This window comes from Squalius cephalus, assembly GCF_949319135.1.
Source record: "Squalius cephalus genome assembly, chromosome: 17".
Lineage (NCBI taxonomy): Eukaryota > Metazoa > Chordata > Actinopteri > Cypriniformes > Leuciscidae > Squalius > Squalius cephalus.
Window position 1 is genome coordinate 3725042 of NC_137138.1, and position 21811 is coordinate 3746852.

At 39.3% G+C, this 21811-nt stretch overlaps 1 protein-coding gene across 4 annotated transcripts; it reads right to left on the minus strand.

Moving 5' to 3' along the window:
• Window positions 1-267: 267 nt before the first annotated feature.
• LOC307144896 (uncharacterized protein) lies at window positions 268-18249 on the minus strand. 4 transcript variants are annotated; one of them, XM_079847598.1, is made up of 5 exons: window positions 17165-18249; window positions 16812-16977; window positions 12425-12544; window positions 1547-1663; window positions 268-1372 (listed from the first exon to the last, which is right to left on the minus strand). In XM_079847598.1, exons 1-5 carry the CDS (start codon window positions 17540-17542, stop codon window positions 582-584), a joined length of 1572 nt encoding a protein of 523 aa, XP_079703724.1. In that variant the 5' UTR covers window positions 17543-18249; the 3' UTR covers window positions 268-581. The 4 variants fall into 4 exon arrangements, with proteins under 4 accessions (XP_079703724.1, XP_079703726.1, XP_079703727.1 ...); XM_079847601.1 differs by lacking the exons at window positions 268-1372; window positions 1547-1663 and adding an exon at window positions 7689-9342 and having other exon boundaries at window positions 17165-17517; window positions 17845-18171; XM_079847600.1 differs by lacking the exon at window positions 12425-12544 and having other exon boundaries at window positions 279-1372; window positions 17165-18185.
• Window positions 18250-21811: the final 3562 nt, after the last annotated feature.

Sequence of the window (21811 nt, forward strand, 5' to 3'; positions counted from 1 at the left end):
CTATCAATATGGGCCAACATTTCTAAAGAATGCTTTCAGCACCTTGTTGAATCAATGCCACGTAGAATTAAGGCAGTTCTGAAGGCGAAAGGGGGTCAAACACAGTATTAGTATGGTGTTCCTAATAATTCTTTAGGTGAGTGTATATATATATATATATATATATATATATATATATATATATATATATATATATATATATATATATAGAGAGAGAGAGAGAGAGAGAGAGAGAGAGAAACAGAGGGAAAGAGAGAGACAATTTTCACAGTGTGATTTCAATGCAAAAGCCTTTAATAATGAATGCATCACGTCTACACAGATAAAACGAGTTGTTTGAAATATGGGTTATGATTTAATAGACTATTGTTGCTATTGTAACACAAATGCCTCATATGCACAATTAATGAAAATAATTAAACTCCACAAACAAAACACATATCTTTACAAATCGTTTCTTGGCAACACTAGTTTTCTAAACTATTATTTTGACCTTCCCCAAAGGTTCCCCTTGTCAAACAATCAAACTTCACAGCTAATTTTAGCAAATTATCCAGCATTTGATTAATCTGAATGTCAAATTATTTACTTGTAAGTGTATTATTTGTAAGCGATGGATCTGAACATGAACTTTGCTCATTAGACAAATTCGGGCAATGTTTTTTCTTATGAGACCGTAGACTAGATGATTCGGTGAAACTCTTTCCACATGAAGAGCACTTGTACGGTTTCTCTCCAGTATGAACTCTCTGGTGTTTTTTTAAGTTACTGGATGTAATAAAGCTCTTACCACAGTCAGAGCACACATAAGGTCTCACACCAGTATGAATACGCTCATGCTGTTTTAAAGTCTGAAGTACTGAAAAACTCTTTCCACAAAAAGAACAACAGTGAGACTTCACAGCAGAATGAACTCTAAGGTGTTGTCTTAAGCCTGATTCCAGAACAAATGTTTTATCACACTGATCACAGCTGAACGATCTCACTCCAGAGTGATTGTGCAGATGATTGTTGAAAGCGTTTTTGTAACTGAAACTCTTTCCACACTGAGAGCATGAGAACGGTTTTTCTCCAGTGTGAATCATCATGTGTCGTTTCAGGTGTGATTTAAGTCTGAAACTCTTTCCACACTGAGTGCATGTATAAGGTTTTTCTCCTTTGTGAATCATCATGTGTCTGTTCAGGGTTGATTTAAGTCTGAAACTCTTTCCACACTCAGAGCAGGTTAAAGATCCTTTGACTCCAGATTTTCCAGCTTGTTTTTGTGTGAAATTCTTTTCAGTCTTTGAAACGACTGCATTTCCATCTTCATTTGTGAAATAATGAGGCTTTTGAAACTGATGCCGTTTGTCTTCATTCACTTCCATCAGGTCTAAAATAAACAAATTAAATTCAATACAATAATACATGAGAAACAAAAATAAACATTCAAATTCTCATTTTAGCTCAAATTCAGTTTACTATTGGGTCTAGTATCTAGTTTTATGTGAGATTTCATCTTAATGTTCCTCATCAGTCATTAAAGAGAATGAAGGAAAACACCAACCTATTTGTTCCTCTGTATCTTCATCTTTTATTCTGCAGGATTCTTCCTTAATCTCCATCTTTACAATAGTATGTCCGTAGTTTCTCCTGGAGTAATTCCTCCTGCTTGCTGCTTCTCCTGTGGGAAGATGGGAATATTCCCCAGCATTTAAACTCTCATGAACGGCTGTGGGAGCTTCACTGACTGAAGGAGTGAATTGTGGTCATTGTTTCTCATTTAACAGATGATCATCACACTTACAATCACTCTCAATTATTCAGCTTTAAGTGTTGCCATTTTGAACCAATTATCGGATCAAAAAGCAGTTGAAGGCAAACTTTTGCATCACTTAAAATTGTAGCTTACATTTTTAGCAGCACAGTTAGAAAAATAAAACAACACACAACACTAAATCTTTACACTTTGTCATTTGGTTAACTAGTCAGCTTATGATTTGTTATATTTACAGAAAATTAACCATCACTTATATAGTTAAAGTGTAGCAACCATTGGCTTTTGGCAGATTGATTACAATTTATGTACCTCAATGTGCAGAAGCCGTTTCTCCTGTTCATGCTAGGTAAACTCGACTCTTTTGGACAGTGACTTTTGACTTTGTAATAAATATTGGAGAGCAATTGATTATGAATTTTTCTGATAAATCTCCTTCTGAAAAACCTTCTTCTGAAAACTCTCCAGAAATTGAAAATATTAAAGACTGGTTGAATGCATTGACTATAACTGATGAGGATGAAGCACAAAAAAACTAAATGTTAATGTCACGGGCAAAGTTGAGATTTTTATGGACGATCTTATAGTTGAACACCTCCAGAGGGACAACGCAAAAAGAGCTCGCAAGATGAAGAAGAGGAGAAAAGCGCTGGCGAAGGTCTTCCACTAAGGCTCAACTCCCTCGAGACGGACAGATTCATCATGCTCAGCAGTTAATAAAGATTAAATAAGAAGATAATAAACACTGCAAACAGTTTTATGATTGAAAATGAAATAAAATGCTCAAATGAGGATGTGTTGAATTTGCAGAGCAAGCTCGAAGTACTTAAAGCCTAATTTGAGCTTGGCCGGCAACCTTAAGGGTCATTATTAGAAGTGTAATGTATGTGTGTAGTTATAAGTATACAACATGTTTAGGGCTGTTAAAAACTCAATGTAGTTTTGCAGAATAATTTTTCTCGTCTCTCGCTTCAAACGTAGAAAATATGTGAGGTCGGAGAAGGGACAAAAGGGCTGCGATAGAGTAACTTACTATATGAAGCTTTTAGGCCCTGTCCCAAATGGCACACTCCGGACTTGTGGACTTCCTCAGAGTCCACATTTTAGTGACATCATGTAGTGCAGACCTATAGGGCCCCTGGCGCGAGTCCACGAGGGCGCATTGAGAGGTATTTTTGGGACAGACTCGATCGTCAAGCCAGAAATAATCTCCATGTCAACTACTAGTGTTGGGTATCGAGAACCGGTTCCAAAATGCCAAAAACCAGGGATTTGATAAGACGCGCGCATTTTGATTCCGCTTATCGATTCCTTACTTTGGTGATGCTCGCACACACGGTGAATGGCAGTGAGCATTTGTTTACAGTTGTATTGATCTGCCAGGACCTGCCTGCCGCACATGCGCTGTACATTATATTTACGATGGTGGAGCGCAGCAAACGTTCGAAAGTTTGGTTAAGCTTTTGAAAAAAAGATGAAAATACAGCGAATTATATCACATGCAAGAAAGACATTTCATGCAAGGGAGGAAGCACCTCCAATATGATGAAACATTTGCTTCAACACGGGGTCAATTTGAAGGAATGCACCGCATTTGATTCGGTGCAATCTCTCAGCAGCAGTACCACAGGTTTCCACACACCAGATAAAGCTACTAGCAGCAGCAATAGCAGTCTCTCACACTCAGGTACAAAACACAGATGAGTGGACATTCGTCTTCGAACTAGAGACGCATAATTCTAGATAAAATGAGAACCAGTTTTGTTTAAAATTGTTCTTGTTGAGTTGTTTTGTTTAAAATAGAGATCATGAATAAATACATCAGACAATTAATACGAGTCGAGTCTATTAAATGTATTTTTTTTTTAATGAATACTTAATGGACTAGTTAATGGATGATTCACCATTTCTGAAAGAATCTTTTGAATGAATGATTCAATGAAAAAAAAAAATGTAACACTCACTTGCTGCCACCTATTGGTCAAATAATGTAATCAACACAATCTTTATCTGAAGAGACTCCGTTCACTTTATAGTGGAGCGGCTAAGTGCTTATGTTTGGCAGAATCGTTCAGTTTATGATACAAGCGTGAAAATTGGCATGAGCAGTCTCCATAGGTCACTTGACAAGAAAATTGTCCGAGCCACTTGAAATTTCAAGATGGCGGCCATTTTTCAAGATGGCCGACACCTTAGTGGAGCAGTTAAGTGATATAGTGGTTTATTTGGTGATACAAGCATGACAATTGGCATGAGCAGTCTCTGTGGGTCACTTGACAATAAGCCACCTACAGCTACTTGAAATTTCAAGATGGCGGCCATTTTTCAAGATGGCCACCACCTTAGTGGAGCAATTAGGCTTAAGAAATCATTTAGTTAGTGATACAAGCATTAAAATTGCCATGAGCCTAATTGCTCCACTAAGGTGGTGGCCATCTTGAAAAATGGCCGCCATCTTGAAATTTCAAGTAGCTGTGGGTGGCTTATTGTCTAGTGACCATCAGAGACTGCTCATGCCAATTTTCATGTTTGTATCACGAAATAAACCACTATATCACTTAACTGCTCCACTAAGGTGTCGGCCATCTTGAAAAATGGCCGCCATCTTGAAGTTTCAAGTAGCTGTGGGTGGCTTATTGTCTAGTGACCATCAGAGACTGCTCATGCCAATTTTCACACTTGTATCATAAACTGAACGATTATATCACTTAGCCGCTCCACTATTAGCCATGAAGGGGAAGATGAGCTAGGAGAGAGTGGATGAATGTCACAGGGCAGGGCAATCACAGCGTGAGAAAGAGTGAAACTGCGATTCATTTCTCGCGAGAGAAGCAGCGCTTTTCACTACAGAATATTACCAGATTGAAAAATATTAAGAATTTAAACAAATTTACACAACAAGAAGAAAATAGCTGTCTATGAAAGAGGACAACTAAAATAAAAAGTCTCGCTATATCAGTGCAAGTAAAAGTTGTTTAGTTAGTTTATACAGTTGATAAAGGGATAGAGAGAATTGAACATTTAAGCTCACATGTAGTCATTTTATAGCTTTATCTATTGATTCTAAAGCGCATTTATATTACCTTTATATATTTATTCATTTAAACTCTGCGTAATAATAATTGATGAACTAAAATTGTACATGTGTGATCGATTAAGGGTTTATTACAAAATAAATCTATCATACAAATATATTATTCTAAATAAGCATTACTAAAAGGCAGACAATTTTGTCTCATCATGTGCTATGTAGTGACCTTTAATTTGGAGTAGAAACAGGAGGAGTGACTTTATCCTTTGCTCACAGCTGATTGGTCCAAGTTCGGTTTGAGATTTCTAACCTGGAACATAACCTGCCCAGGACCTGGGCTGCGTTCAGCCCCGACAAAACGTTGCACAACGTTTTTTAAACAGAAACAGTGATGCGTTGAACACACTGTTCTGATGACGCAAGAGTTGCAACTATGGCAGCTGAGAAGGCCATTCTTTGTGTTCTTTGTGAAGAATTTTCTGAGCCTGATGAAGTCGGTATAAATATGCGTTTAATACTACAAAATATGCCCGATGTTACAGTTACTGCACTTGCCGCCCAGAACAAAAGAGAACATCCCAATCGAGTGAAGGGATTGCTGAAACTGAAATGGAAGCACATCTTACCTAATTCAGACTAAAACACATCTATTTAGCCTCACATACTGACTCTATTTGTAGTTCATACTGTTTTAATACCCTGTATTTTCTTTCTCATTTTTAGGAAAAGCACTTAATTACCATTTGTTTATTTCTATACCAAATGTCATACACTTGCAATGAAGCTAAAAATATAAACAACTACATCATGTTGATATCCAATATTTTTACAATAAAACTTACGACAAACATGTCTTCTAATATCCTCAGTTGTTGAGTATACCGAGCTGCATCGAACACATTTGTAAATAACTTTCCTTGAACCCATTGTGCGAGTTCACTTTAATACCACGTGCTTTATATACATGTTGCTGCTGATTGGACTGCAGTTCTGACCAGGTTCTGACACACCCACCAAACAAGAGAAAACGTATCTCAAACCCCGTTGCACACCAGTGCACGCCGTTTCCAGGAAACATGACGTTCAACCGGAAACCATAGCAAAACGTTGCGCACACTTTTGAACTTGAACGTGCCCCAGGTTAGCCGTGGAGCGCAAGTTACTATGGCGATGAACACTGCTAAAAGCCAAACCACTTTCATGGTCCCAAAAACCCAGGGTTGGCACAAACTAAACAAACATACCTGGCAAGCCACCTAAACTGGCTTCATGGTATAGGCCCCTGGAAGAGTTTTTTTCGAGGCCGCATTTCGTGTGAAGACTTTTACGTGTTTGTGTTATTTTTGCCTTTGAATTTTTGTCTATGTATTATTCTGAATCTTTTTAAAATAAAACAATCATGTTGTGGTGATTCGGAAAACTTTTTAATTAAGTCTCAGAGTAATTCTTCCCTATAAATATTTAAAGGGGGGGTGAAATGCTCATTTTCACTCAATCTCCTGTTAATCTTGAGTACCTATAGAGTAGTATTGCATCCTTCATATCTCCAAAAAGTCTTTAGTTTTATTATATTTATAAAAGAAAGATAGGCTGTACCGAGTCTTTCCGGAAAAAACCGAGCGGCTGGAGGCGGGCCGTGTGGGCGAAGCTAAAGCTGTGCTAACACGGCGAGCTAACAACACACAGAGACATTTGAAGCAGTTTTACTCACCGAACCTTTATCATTGTGACTGCTCGATCCTTAAGCATTAGACGATCTGCAAATCTGTCGATCTGGGCTTTGTTTATAAAACAATCATCGTTGAAATGCAGGGAACAAACAGTCTACACAACTCCGTTTATGCTCAGGAAAAACAAACTCCATCCACTGGTCTCTTAACGCTGGGTTCTTTGGGAATCTGTGCAGGGTTGTCTTGCCCTGGCAACCAAAAACACACTTCTTTGGTGACATTGGCTTCCCAAAAGCTGGGCAGGGCGCTTTGATGGCGAACTGCTTTCGCTCTCTTGCTCTGGTCTACGAGTGCGCGCGATCTTACCAGAGAAGTGCCCTTAGGACCCGTATAAGGAAATTCCGCTACATCTGACGTCACACATGCCCATACTCGAAAAAAACTTTCCGAAACTTGTGACAAACCGGAAGGACAATTTTTGGCACAGAAATACTCCTTCAAACGTACAATTTAATTTTTGAAACTTTGTCCATGTTTAGCATGGGAATCCAACTCTTTAACAGTGTAAAAAACTCAGTATGCATGAAATAGCATTTCACCCCCCCTTTAATGATTTTGGTCATGGAGTATTAATACTGGCAAACGCCCAGTGCATTCGAATTCATCACTGAACTGGTTAGAGGCACCGCCGAGGACCCTGAACCGACATCCTACATCCTTGTTCCCAAAGGTAAAAACAATATTTAATTGCCAAAAATTATGGAGATGTATGAGAATGATTTATGGGTTACAGCTGTATAGAAATACAACAACTTTCAAATCTTTTGCTTCGGCACTCATAAAGTCAATAACATCTTTCACTCTAGAAATCTGCCTGGTGATTGTTTCTTTCATACTAGCGATCACACGTGAGTTTTCCCCCACCATCTTATCCAAAGCATCTGAATGATTATTAATCAGCCTCGAAGAGTTGTGAGCGGATGGCAGTTGTGTCAGCGCTCTCAGTCTTTCATTGCGGGAGCATCAGCTCATTTGCATTTAAAGGGACACACACAAAAACTTTCCACCCCTGCAAAGTGACAATTTTAACATGCTATAAAAAGGATCTGTTGGGTATTTTGAGCTAGAACTTCACATACACACTCTGGTACATCAGAGATATTACATCTTGTAAAAAGGGACATTACAGGACCTCTTTAAGCAAAAACAGACAATGAATCTTACCACAGTTCACCTGAAAAACGTTTAATGCAAAACAAGTGTTTGAAGTTCAGTAAAGTTGAATCACATGATTATAAATCAGACAAGAGAAGGGCAACACTTGATCAAACTATCACCAGGTTCAAACTGCACTACTAATTTTACCCTTCGATTGAATCACTCTATTAAAACCAAGCGTGCCGCACAAGCCCTGAAAAGTGAAGCCAAAACGTCTCGATCGCCCCCCGGTGACTGGTCCTAGTATAGGTCATAAGCCCCGCCTCCCCGTGTTATTCAACGGAAAGTGAGTCCAACTAAACAATTAAATTACACTTCAAATATCTTTTTTTCAAAGGTGGTTTCTGTTATTTACTGTAGTTTTTATAAGTTCAAGTGTCTGTTTTTAAAATAAGTTTGTTTTTAGTTACGTGATGCTATAAAAACGGTGGTGTCACGTCATGATTGACAGGTTCTCTGAGCGAAGTAGTCCCTGAAGCAACAACAGACTTTTTTTCGGGATCTTCGGAGGACTGAGGAGATTGTATTTACTTTATTTTAACAAGCCTCTTGTCGTACTGCTATCAACAGACATCAAAATTGGAGCAGAACGGAGGAACGGAGCAGACATAGGCCACTTAAAAAAGTGCAGGGAGAGTGCATTCTGCAAGAGTGAGGGCGGGGCAGGCAGACTCAAGTCCCAAGTTGTCAGCACCATATCGGGACACTGGCGGCTTCAGTTCTCACCAATGGAAGAGAGCGAAGGGGCATCGTCCATCTTTTTTTACAGTCTATGATTAAAACAATCTGAATGTCCATTTATTTGTAAGTACAAGATTTGTAAATCATGGACGTGAATGTGAACTTTGCTCACTTAGACGACTTCGGGCAATGCTTTCTCTCATGAGACCGTAGACTAGACGATTGGGTGAAACTCTTCCCACATGAAGAGCACTTGTACGGTTTCTCTCCAGTATGAACTCTCTGGTGTATTTTTAAGCGGCTGTGTGTAGTGAAGCTCTTCCCACAGTCAGAGCACACATAAAGTTTCTCACCAGTATGAATACTCTCATGATCTTTCAGGGTTTCTGACCGAGAGAAGCTCTTTCCACAGTGTGAGCACTTGTTTGATGTCTCTCCAGTGTGAACTCTCTGGTGTGATTTTAAGTGGCTGGATGTAATAAAGCTCTTACCACAAACAAAGCACACATAAGGTCTCACACCAGTATGAAATCTCTCATGAGCTTTTAAATACTTCTGTAGTGAAAAACTCTTTCCACAAAAAGAACAAACATGAGGCTTCACACTAGTATGAATTTTAAGGTGTCTTTTTAAGTTTGATTCCAAAACAAATGTTTTCTCACACTGATCACAGCTGAATGATCTCACTCCAGAGTGATTAAGCAGATGATCTCTGAGAGAGCTTTTCTGAGTGAAACTCTTTCCACACTGAGAGCATGTGAACGGTTTTTCTCCAGTGTGAATTCTCATGTGTTTCTTAAGGTCTGAATTTTGTGTGCAACTCTTTCCACACTCAGAGCAGGTTAAAGATCCTTGTCCAGTTTTTCGAGCTCGTTTTTGAGCGAAACACTTTTCGGTCTGTTGAATGACTGTGTTTCCATCTTCATTTTTGAAATGCTGAGATTTTTGAAACTGATGTTTTTTTTTTTCATTCACTGCCATCGGGTCTAAAAATCAACATATCAAATTTTCAAAATGCAAATAAAGAATGAGAAATAAGAACAATATATTTTCTAGGTTTGTCACAATTAAAGGGTTAGTTCACCCAAAAAATGAAAATTCTGTCAGTAATTACACACCCTCATGTTGTTCCAACCCCGCAAGACTTTAGTTCATCTTAGGAAAATAAATTAAAATATTTTTGATGAAATCTGAGAGCTGTCTCAGTCCTTCATAGGCTTCTAAGGGATTTAAACTTGCAAGTAAAGACGATGTTTAAAATAGTCCAAGTGACTACAGTGGCTCAACCTTAAGTTTATCAAGCGACGAGAATACGTTTTGTGCGCAACAAACAAACAAAAATAACGACTTTATTCAACTATTCATTTTCTTTTGCATGGGCCTGAGGGAGTTCACATTAGCCGCTTTCCGACCAAGTAGTTACAGGAAATTAGTTACAGGAAATTAGTTACAGGAACTGTCCACTTCTAAACAGTTCTAAGAACTACTCTCCCCCAAATTCGGGTTTGCGTTCGCACTGGCCAAGTGGCCATAGGAACTGGTAGGAGGGGAAAGGGAGTGACGCAAGCACGGCGACTTTAATTATGACGGAGCGACGGACCTTTATTTTGGCGGCGCTGAGAACGCCAGAGCAAACAATGCTCGCATTCTCTGTGTTTATTAGTTAGCGATCTGTCTAACAGTACTGTTTAACATGTTATGAGATAGAATTGTTATAAAAAGTTGTTATTAGCCTATGCCGTGTGGTCATGATTAAGCAGAAATTCATAATCATGTTTGGCTTGGTCCCCTCAAAGTTGCGTTGGATTTTCTCTTCAGCATAAAGGTTTAGAGGCCCATCTATCACTGTTTTCCATGTTTGTATAGTTAGTTTCTGGAGTAAATATATCAGCTCAGGGCTCTACCCTAACTTTTTTCCCAAGGAGTACATGTGCTCCTAAATGAAAAAATCTAGGAGCACACAAAGAAATATAGGAGCACAGTGAAAAAAGTTGATTAAACTGCTCAATTCATATGGATTAGTTTTATGATATTTTATTGACTTTTTTCGAAGCATCAAAGTGGTAGTTGTGTAGGCTGTCAATGGAGGGAAAGAAATCTCTCAATTTCATCAAAAAGTTCTTCATTTGTGTTCTGAAGATGAGTGAAAGTCTTACGGGTTTTATTACGGGTCTTACGGGTCTTACAGTCTAATTTTCTGTTTTGGGTGAACTACCTGTTTAATAATTATGCAATTATCATTGTTAGCCTACTTCAAAATATTTAAAAAGAATGAACACCTCAATAAAGTATAAAGTGCTAAAAACAAAACAAATGCCCGCTTGCTTTTTTCCTTTGCAGTACTTGTAGGGGGCTACATTAAGTTGTCCTCAAAAATGTTTTTTTTTGAACATTTCAAAAAAATGTTCGTAACTTCAGGTCGTAACTTCAGTTTCTGCACTTGGTCTTTTGGTGAGAAACGTTGCTAATAAATTTTTTTATATACTCATTTGCAAGTATTGATAGTGTGCGTGAGTTCCTTGTTTTTGTTTTTGAGATAATGACTAGGCTTCATACTGTGTTGCGTATCTAGCTCACTAACTGTGCGTTCACACCAAACGCGAATATCGCGTCTAGTTGTGCGTTTGAACATTTTAAATCCATTCGCGTATCCAGAGCGAAATTGACACGCGTAAAAAGCAAAAGTTTGAAGTGAAATTGACGCGCGTCTGAGGCGAAATCCGCCTTTTTAATTGTTTACTTGACTTTTTTATTGTGTAGGGGTCTGTTTACATCTGGTCACTTCATGCGTTTTTATTGATCAAAACGATTCCATTTACACCTAGTCACATAAGTGTGTTTTCGCAAAACTGATATAAATCGGATCTTCTATTCCCGCGCTATATGCAGATTTATTGTAGGCCTATGCAGAGTTCACATCACCTAAAGCACCAGATATGAGCTGCATTTTATTGATCATAAGCTCATTTCAAAATCAGCGATAGGAGAGGGCGACAGCAGCACTGGTAGCCTAATATCATTTCGTTTCTTTACTATTAATGAATATGATTGTGTGTTGAGAGTCTACGACTTACTTTCACTTTCATTTTCAGTTTGCGCGTTGGCTTGATGAATAGATCGCTCATCTGTTGTGATGTGTGTTGCAGTAGCGTCATCATATCTGGCTATAACATGACATAGTCAATAACACGCTCTCACACCTTTATTTTTAGCACTGTTGGGAGGAGTCACTTGACTCTCTCACTTAAAATCCAGCAGTTCCCGCACATTCCCACACTATTTCAGTGATTGGCTCATTGGTTGTGAATCGTCGCTCTCATTTGAATAAAGTTAAGCGCGTCATCATGTTAAGTTCACATCACGCAGTTGCGACCCCATCCTTGTTTTCCATGTGAAACATTGCGACCCCGTCCTTTTGCTTGCTTTCCATGTGAAATCAATGGTATTCGCTTCATCGCGCTGTTGTTCACTCGCGCACTGTGCTCGTAAATTATTTTTCAAGTTCGCACATAACTATTTTTAGGCGCAAATGCGAGTGAATTACTCGCACTGTAGAGCCCTGCAGCTATAATCTGTGTGTTTACATATAGCCGTTTTAAAAATGGCGGGTGCTGGTGTTTTGCGTGCGTCCGGTCATCAGCGCACACTAACGTCACGGGTAGTTCCTATAGTGCTGGTTTAGACCCTACTCTGAAGTAGGAGCTAAATTAGTTCCTCCAAATGGAGTTCCTAGAACTAAAGTCGTTCCTAGTCGGCATGTTCACACCGCAGGAACATCCGGGTACTTTAGCCAATAGTTCTAGGAACTGTGAAAAGGTTCCTCCGGTCGGAAAGCGGCTATTGTCTAACAGCACAGCTCACTATTGGCCAACGCTGGTCATGTGTGTGACGCGTGAGCCTACGTGGCAGAACGGAAGTCTAGCGGGGTTGGAACAGCATGAGGGTGTGTCATTACTAACAGAATTTTCATTTTTGGGTGAACTAACCCTTTAAGCAAAACATTTAGTCCTTTTTTCAGTATTCATCTTTCCTCATCAGTGATTAAAGAGAATGAAGGAAAACACCAACCTATTTGTTCCTCTGTATCTTCATCTTTTATTCTGCAGGGTTCTTCCTTAATCTCCATCTTTACAATAGTATGTCCGTAGTTTCTCCTGGAGTAATTCCTCCTGCTTGCTTCTTCTTCTCCTGTGGGAAGATGGGAATATTCCCAGCATTTAAACTCTCATGAACGGCTGTGGGAGCTTCACTGACTGAAGGAGTGAATTGTGGTCGTTGTTGCTCATTTAGCAGTTGATCATCACACTTACAATCACTCTCAATTATTCAGGTGCAAATGTTCGCTCAAATAGTCGTTTACAAACAATTCCATGATTTTTTTTAGACATCAGCAGCCTGTTTCAATAAGGAGGTTCAACCAACTCTGAGGTAAAACTTGAACTCTGAGTAGATTTACACTGAGATAGGAAACTCTTGAGTTTTCAGTTTCAGAACAGCTGAATTGAGTTAGTTCAATAAACTCTGAGTAGGTTGACTCTGAGTTAAGCGCGTGCACAATGACTGTGAAAAGCCATGATCAATGGAGCTCTGAAACTACGATTCACCATGGCAACAGAACAGCTGTGAGAGCTTCACAAATGAAAAACAACAAACTTCCACACACAAAATATCATGTCTTTTAAATTTAAATAAAAAAGAAATGTATTAGATACATTTATTAGATAAATAATTAGATAAATATAAATAAAAAACGATTAAAAACGAATAATGACGTACAGATAAGGGGAGTCACAGGCAGCCAATTGTCACACCACATTGAACTACGAAGTAGGCATAAACGGCACTGTGGACACTGGATAGTTCATTCATTGCACAATGTTTATTCCTGGTTTCCACATCAGCGCCGTTTGATCCGTTAATAACGGAGAAATGTCAATATTTCTCACTAGATCTCGCAGCGATGTTATTACTTCAATGGCAAATTCAAATGCTTTATTTACTGGATCTCGCAGTAACAGTGTTGCTTGATCAGGCTCGCGCTGCACTGGTCCAAACTAGGGATGTCAATTTTAACAAATTCCCATGATCGATGGTCGTTTAAATTAACGATCAATTAATCGATTAATCGTTAGCCGTAATACTGCATTATGAGTCTGCTACAGTGGCATATGGCCAACAGCATGACAGGGTGTGCAAATACTGCACAAAACGCTACGTTCCTCACCAAATGAATGAGAATGGTTTTTAATCTAAATAAAGGGCTAGTAGGATTGTAAAATGTTTCAATGTGATTGATCATTTAATTAAATTAATTATTTAATAATCAAATAACGACTAATGAAAAGTGTCACCAACGCCTCAGATGCGTGCTTGGAACATGTGACTGTTGTGGACGTGCTCTTCCTGGAACAACGCGCTGAAAATGGCAACTAAACCCAAAGAGTTCACAACGATTTAATAAAACAGTGTTCTCATGTTATATAATATGACAGTCCTAATCATAGTTATTATAGACCCTTTTACAGTTGGTAAACATTAGGGGTGTAACGGTACACAAAAATCACGGTTCGGTACGTACCTCGGTTTTAAAGTCACGGTTCGGTTTATTTTCGGTACAGTAAGGGAAAGAAATGCAAACATTAAACTGCAGGTTGTTTATTACTATAAACTTTTTTTTACAATTTGTTTACACTTTTTTTAAACACTTTTTAATAAAATATAATAAAATAGATATAAAATAAAATAAAAGAATAAGAAATAAAATACTGCTGCAAAGTTCTCCACTAAATAAAATACTCTCAGTCTCAAACCAATATCACATAATAAAATATAATGAAAAATATAAATAAATAACTATGATTACAGTGCAGCATTACCAATCCCAGCTTGTAGGCCTGCTCATATTAAAAAATTAAGGCTGGGAATCGATAAAAAAAAGAACTAATTGCACAATTTGCTGTAATTAATTGCAATTCCTCCAAGCTTGTAATCATCAATAATTAAACTTATAATCACCTAATTAAATGAAACACGGGGGAAAAAAGGAACAGAAAATAGCCCTATATTAAAATAATATTAAGCATAAATATATCAATGTATTATTATTTTTCAATAATCAATCAACATTTTTAATTATCAAAATAAAATATAGTCCAAAGCTATAAAGCTATTATTACCAGAGCATGTGATCAGAGCAGGTCATTTTACCATTGTTGCCAGCATAACTATACCAGCTCAGCAAACAGAAGTCTACTACTGAGAAATTTCACCTTATTTGAGCTGACTTTGCTTTTCCAGTGCGTGATCGGTACATGATTGGAGTGTTTGGGCCGTTAACGACAGAGCAGAACGCGCAGCGCAAACACGGACTCGAACATTGAGCAGAGAGCGCAGCGGGCCGACACACACACACACACACACGCGCGCGCGCGGAACGGAGAGTGCGGCGGCGCACACGGAGCGGAAAAGCTTTTTTTTCGCCCTGCAGTTGATTTCATTGGTTTAGGTTACAGTGACGACGGGTAAAACTTTAGAATCAGCTGCAGGGCGGGATTTGCGCTGAACGCGGAGACTTCCGCCACTTAATATGTTCGTGTGGAAACACGAAAATGTACCTATGTTCCGCACACAAAATATTGCATTCAGTCATTCGGTACACACGTGCACCGAACCGAAAGCCCTGTACCGAAACGGTCCGGTACGAATACACGTACCGTTACACCCCTAGTAAACATGGTGACGTATTTGTGTGGGCGGGGCTTAGCTGGAGGCAGAAAGAACCCTCTGGCCGCTTCACTAACGCTAGTTTGCAAGTTTTGTTAGCTGTTTTTTTTAACAATGACTGGAGAAAATCCGATTTTGTCTTAATGTGCAAGGTCACTCACTGTCCAGGACCGCGTTTGTTATTTGCAAAAGTTAATTTTAACGGACGGAACCAGATGACCGTAGACGCTCAGTCAATAGACGATCTGACAGGATTAACATTAACGCTACCTCCGGTTGAGTGGCCTGACTTCTACACCTACCCGATAGAGAAACCGAGGGTAAAGAGAAACTGAGGGCATATATTTAGATGCCTATAACTATGTGCTGAATGGTCATGTAAAGATTTGTGTGTATGATCCGCAGTTCTGCCTAACCAGCGCCAAGAAGAGTGACACTACGGTGCAATTTTAATGATATGAATATTTTCTAGAAATAAAAAATCCAGATACAGCATACTCATTTTTCATCGATTCTTGTACCCAACAACACAACAAGATGACATTTAATAATAAAAATAATAATTTAAGCTCCTTATTATGTAGCCGAATCTGTCCTGGTTTGTATTGGCCGCCTCCAGTTTTCCGTTTGTTTTGCCTCCAGCTAGCGCCGTGACGTAACTGTGACGTCCGCGCAAAAGGGGTCTATTAACCGTGCATTGCTGTTTGAGCTGCGCGCTGAATGAATACCGTTAAACTGGAGCACTTTGCTAGCGCGTTAACTCAAAGAAACGCATCCTATATGAGATTAATCAGATACAAAATAAACATAATATTACAAATGATATCTGCACAAAATGAAGCGAATGCACAAGTGAACTTGAACTAAGTTACGTGCCATTCATAATAACTCATGTTGTGGACACGCTATTTCTGGAGCAACGCGACTATGGCAATTAAACCCAAATAATTCACAATATTTTATTACAATATTGTTCTCTTTATAATGTTATGTAATATGACAGTCCAATAGTCATTATTAGCCGTTTGAGCTGCGCGCGCTGAAACTGAAGAGGATCACTGTAAGCTTTACTATTAATTCTAAACCAAATGCATCCTATATGAGATAAATCAGATATAGATACGTTGGGCCTACACAAAATAAACACAACATTACAACTTACATTTGCACAAAACAAAAGGCTGCGAATGCACAGGCAAACTTATAGTCATGATGAAGGTGTAAAAAAAAATGGTCCCAAACATAACTCCGGCGTGCTCGCTATACATGTTTTGCGGTTGAGCCGCACACACGCGCATGAAGACCTGCTTAATCGATGATCGATAAGTTTTATCGATTAAATGTATTATCGACAATTAATCGATCGTCGATTAATCGTTAACATCCCTAGTCCAAACTGATAAACGGTCCACACAAACACAATAACGAGTAGCTCAGTTTCGTTCTGCTGACATTGCGTTTGCCAGTTGATGTTGTGTTCGCGTCTACATTTGAAATAACGAAATTTTGGTCGGCAGGAAAAATGGTCCAATGAACCGGTCGGTTTGAAAATGCGTAAAACCGAACCTAAAGCCTTGTACCGAACCGTTCAATACGAATGCGTGTATCGTTACACCCCTACTGCTTAGGTGCCTGCATCATAAAAGACTTTACTAATTATTTGCCCACATACATTATGTAAACAGATGGTGCCATGTACAATTAATTCTAGATATGAGAAATGTTAATCCACCTGATGAACGATGTGAAGGTCTGAGGTCACACTGTGAGCCAAAGTGATGCACAGATGATTGAGGGGCCAGTGGAGAGAAAGGCTCTTGCTCTGGGTCAGCAACAAACACTGCAGCACTGGCTGAAGATGCATCTCCCCCTTCATTACTTGCAATTTCTGCTAAATCCTTATAAACAAACATGACAATAAATTACGAATTAGCTGTGCTAGCAACTAGCATTAGTTATTATGCCTTACAAGCTAGCTGCGGTACTTTACAACAACTTATACACGTCACGTTGCTTCTCATTATTTAAATCATTATGTTGACTGATTTGTTAGTTAGTAAATGTAAACAAAAAAAAAAGACTTACGGTGCACAGTTCACGTTTTCGTCGAGCTGCATCTCTGACGGATCCATGACCATCATGTTTCCCGCCGGCGGGAGAACCCGAAGATGCGTGCACTGAAGGAACCGCACCAGCTCTGAGTCTCACCCGGTTCTTACTTCGGTATCCCATGTTGAACTCCATCATATCGCCGGGACGATAATCCTCCGATCTGAAGTGAACGCCACAAACAACCGTGCTTTCCGAAGCCGATGCAGAAGAGAAATCCCGTCTCTTCACCTGCACAAACCGCACCCAGGCACGAAAGATAGCACCGTCCTTTTTCTTGTTAGGAAACCGGTGGACTCGATGTCCTGACAGGCTGGAGTTTTTGCAAGCTCCACAAACACAATAATTTACCATGACGATGATAAATTAAAATACAAAAACTACCGAAAACACACTGACTCACGACCGGTCTTACTGAATACCAACCGGCAGAGCACAGCACACATATCTCCCTCTTGTGACGTAAAATGACGCGATGTTGAAAAAAAAAAAAAAAAAACGTTTTTTACGAGCAGTCAAAGAAACGCTCACTTTATCTACTAAATTGGTGTCCTTATGTCGTTTTAAAAAAAATTAAATCCTGCAAATCTTTTCATATGGTATTTTCATACACGGTTATTCATTTTGATTTTTTTTGTTGTTGTTTTTTTTTTTACCTGCAATATGCTCTTTAACTCTTCGGCATCGGGGCCGTGCTTCCACAACGGTGGCAGATGTGGAGATCGCGAAATCCGGTTTCGTTTTGGATCCTCACCGGCTTCGAGCAAACGTGCTCGTCAGATCGCCGCCCGGGTGCATTTACTGGGTGCCGTCTTCTCCCCTGAATCTGCTGTTCAATTCTGCGGGCAACCTCGGACATATAAGGCCCTCCCGCCCAACGTACCAATTGCCTAGTTTCTTCCCACCGAACACCTGAAGCTAGTTTGTCTCATAGATTGCTAGATACAAATGTTTACATCTAGAGACAGGGGGCAGCCATTTTGACTCTAGGTGTTACATTAAAAAACATTCCCCATGGGAAACACATTCCCCGGCGTGTGCGTTCCTCCCCCACTGAATATAGTCCCCCCGTGACATTCACACATCACCTCAAGTTGTGCCCATACTGTACTGAGCCACCTGGACTAGAACAGAAAATAGAATAGATTGTGACTATATTGTATTTCAATACATCGTAAATCTTGACAATTAATTGAAACTAGTTTGCACATAATATATCATAATATAATAGTTTAAAGTTCAATAAGGGAGAGCCGGGACAGTTGAAACACTTTTCAGATAAATGTCGTTTTCTAAGATAAGGTTACAGATAGATTTATTTTTTGTGTGTGTGATTAACAACTCACATGTGTGTTCTCTTAGTATCATGTGTTATTCGGTACAAATATATAATGATTTAAGTAAAATTTGACTTTGAACAGGAGTTGTGCTTTGTTTCAATTGCAACACAGGGGTGGGATGGATGAAACATAACAGTTTAAACGGCAACTATTCATCTAATGCTTATTTTTGTGAACAATACCTGACAAGTAACTTATGTACATATTGTTACAAACATATTTTGTCATTTATTTTTATTTAAAGGTTCATATTAACCATTTTTGTTCTGTCGCCCAACAAACAATAGGCGATAAGCCTATGCGCATTTTGTAATCTTTCTAATGGGCTATTTTGACGAAGACAGACAAATCCGTTCACAATTAATTTTCTTACATTTCTTCCTTGAGTCATATTGAGTGTTTGCTAGTTGAATAGCCTGTTATTATGAAGAAAACGAGGTCAACCAGAAGACGATAAATGAAATTTATTGAAGATTGAAGATTGGACAATTGATGATTATTACAGAGATAGCATGTGTTGCGTAATTGAAAATTAATTTGCATTAAAAGAAACACAAGTCTAGAAACAGTATATGAATCTATGAACAGTATAGGCTATGACCAGGTTTAACGGGCAGGATGCGCGGTCGGGACGGTTGAAACAAGTCCCGACAGCGCCTCCTGTCAGTTAAACCTCTTTTGCCCTTAAACTAAAAAACTCTGATAATGCACACTTAAGGGTGTGTTGCAGTATTAATACACCTGCCGTATTATCATTACAATGGCACATGAAACAATAAATCCAACTTGTCAGTCAAAAAAAAGTACCGCACAAAAGAATTCACTTACCGCACTCAAAAACAGCTTTGCGGCTTTAACTCCAAAACGGCACGACATAAAGAATAAATGTTTTCGCGGGTATGGTAGGCATTGCGTGCTGTACGTGCTGACGAAATTTGACATACATGACGTGAGTGGTTTTCAAGGAAATCTCAGTGTTTCATCCGTCCCGCGTTTCAATCGTCCTGCCTCTCCCCTACAGAGTTTATTATAACAAAATTAACTAAACTTTAAAAAAGGATGCATGAAATAATGATACAATGTTAGGTTAATTGTTCCCAGAATGTTTTACAGGAGAGACAGAGATTTGTTTAAATACTTTCTTTAAACCGACTCAAAAAAATGACAAACAAATAATGAATTTATCTTCGTAAAAGCAGTGTTATTATCAAAAATGAGCTCTATATTTCAGCATATCCAGCATAAACTTATTTCTATATTTACTTTCACAACACAGACTGTAAAAAGATGGACAGCGCGTCTCTGCTTCTCCCACTGTAGAAAAATGAAGCCAAAGTTTCCCAGTAACGGTCATTGTCGATTATGTCGTTCAGAGTCTGCGCAGTTTCACAGCCTCATTCTGTTTATAATCACGCTTTTGCAAACAATTCTGACACAAACTTACAGGGAAAATGTTTTTAAATGAAGAATGAAAGAGTCGTCAAAGTTTAATGATGGAGATGTTGCAGTAACTAATGGTTAATACAAAAATACATGATCTCAGCAGCGCTGTATATAGACCTTATTCAAAGCAGCACCATCTTTGATTTTAAACAGGAATAAAAGCTAGGCTGTGAAGGATAGACATTCATCTCTTCAGTAGCTGTGTCCCAATGTGAAGGCTGCATCCTCCGAAGGCCGTATTTGAAGGCCGATTGGCCGTATTTGAAGGCTGATTGCATTACAGCGGCGCGACAAAGGACGTCCCAATTCAAAGAGTGCATCCTTGAAAGGTCGCATTTGAAGGCCGATTGCGTCACCGCGGCGCGATGAAGGCTACCCTGATTCAAAAACGGCGCCAAATGCACCCTTCGTTTCCCTGTGAAAGGAAGGATACATAAAACGGATCCTAAGCGGCCTATCCTACCCTATCGCTACAAAGTTACTATGTGACTCAGCTACATCAAAGCCATCCAGGTCTGGCGGCCACAAAACGCAGGGCAAAAGAAACAATGTACTGGCCCACGATGTATGATGATATAAAGAGAGCACTCTCTCGTTGTGCTCCTTGTAATGCCCTTAGACCCCATCAATCACATGAACCCATGCAACCACACAATGTTCCTGATCTTCCCTGGATGTTCACCTCTGCAGACATATTTGAATGGCATGGCAAAATGTATTTGGTTCTAGTGGACTCATTCTCTGGTTGGTTTGAGCTCGACCATCTACCCGACATGAGGAGTGTCACTGTAATTACGAAACTTAAGAAACACTTTGCCATCCATGGCATTCCTCAGACGCTCATGACAGACAATGCACGGCAGTTTGTATGTAGTGAATTTTCTGGTTTTGCACGTTCATGGGATGTCGAGCACATTCGGAGTAGCCCCTATTACCCACAATCCAATGGGCTTGCAGAGCGTGCAGTGCGATCCCCCAAGCATCTGCTCAAGAAGTGCCATAGAGAGCACAGTGACATTCAGGCTGCTTTACTCCACCTGCGTAATAGGGCTGTCAAAATTGCTCAAAAATGACGTTCAAATATTCCCTCTAAAAAAACACATATATTCGAACTATTCGAACATCTGGTTGCGCATTTTGTCAATGACGCACATTACGTCAATAACAGGACAAATTAATACAAAGAGACATAACTACTTGTATAGGTAGTTTAAGTTTAAACGTATTTGACAACATATTACCTACACAAAAATAAGAAAATCAACTAATGGCCAAGACCGCAGACCTCACTCTCGCTCGCTCGCCCGCCCTCACCCATGCTGCGTTCACACCAAACGCGAAAAGAGCGTCTGGCGCGAGTGATTTCAATGTTAAGTCAATGTAAAGACGCGTTTACGCGGGTCTGGAGGTCTTGCGGCGCGAATGAGGCGTCACGGTCTCTGCGGTTCATAACGGTTTAAATGAACAACAAATATAAGCAAATGTTGAGTGCTGATCAAGAGTTTTGTGCAAGCAATTTAAGGTCGCGACTCTTGTCCCAAATATAGCAGGCTTCATTCAGTGATTGAAACAAATATTATTAACATTAATTGAAGTTTTACAGTATATAGAACCGACATTGAACGCTCCGAGCGAGCTGTGCTGTGGTAAACATGGACCTTTTCCTTGACATGAAACGGTAAATAATCAAACCAGTGGAATCCTGCAGACAGTCCATAAAAATGCTGTATCTAACCTACCTTATTCATGCAATATCTATTCAGTCAGTACAGTAGCCTACACTTTAGTAATGTTTCTGTTGAACGTTAAATAAAATGACCTGTCCCTGATCCCTCAGGCA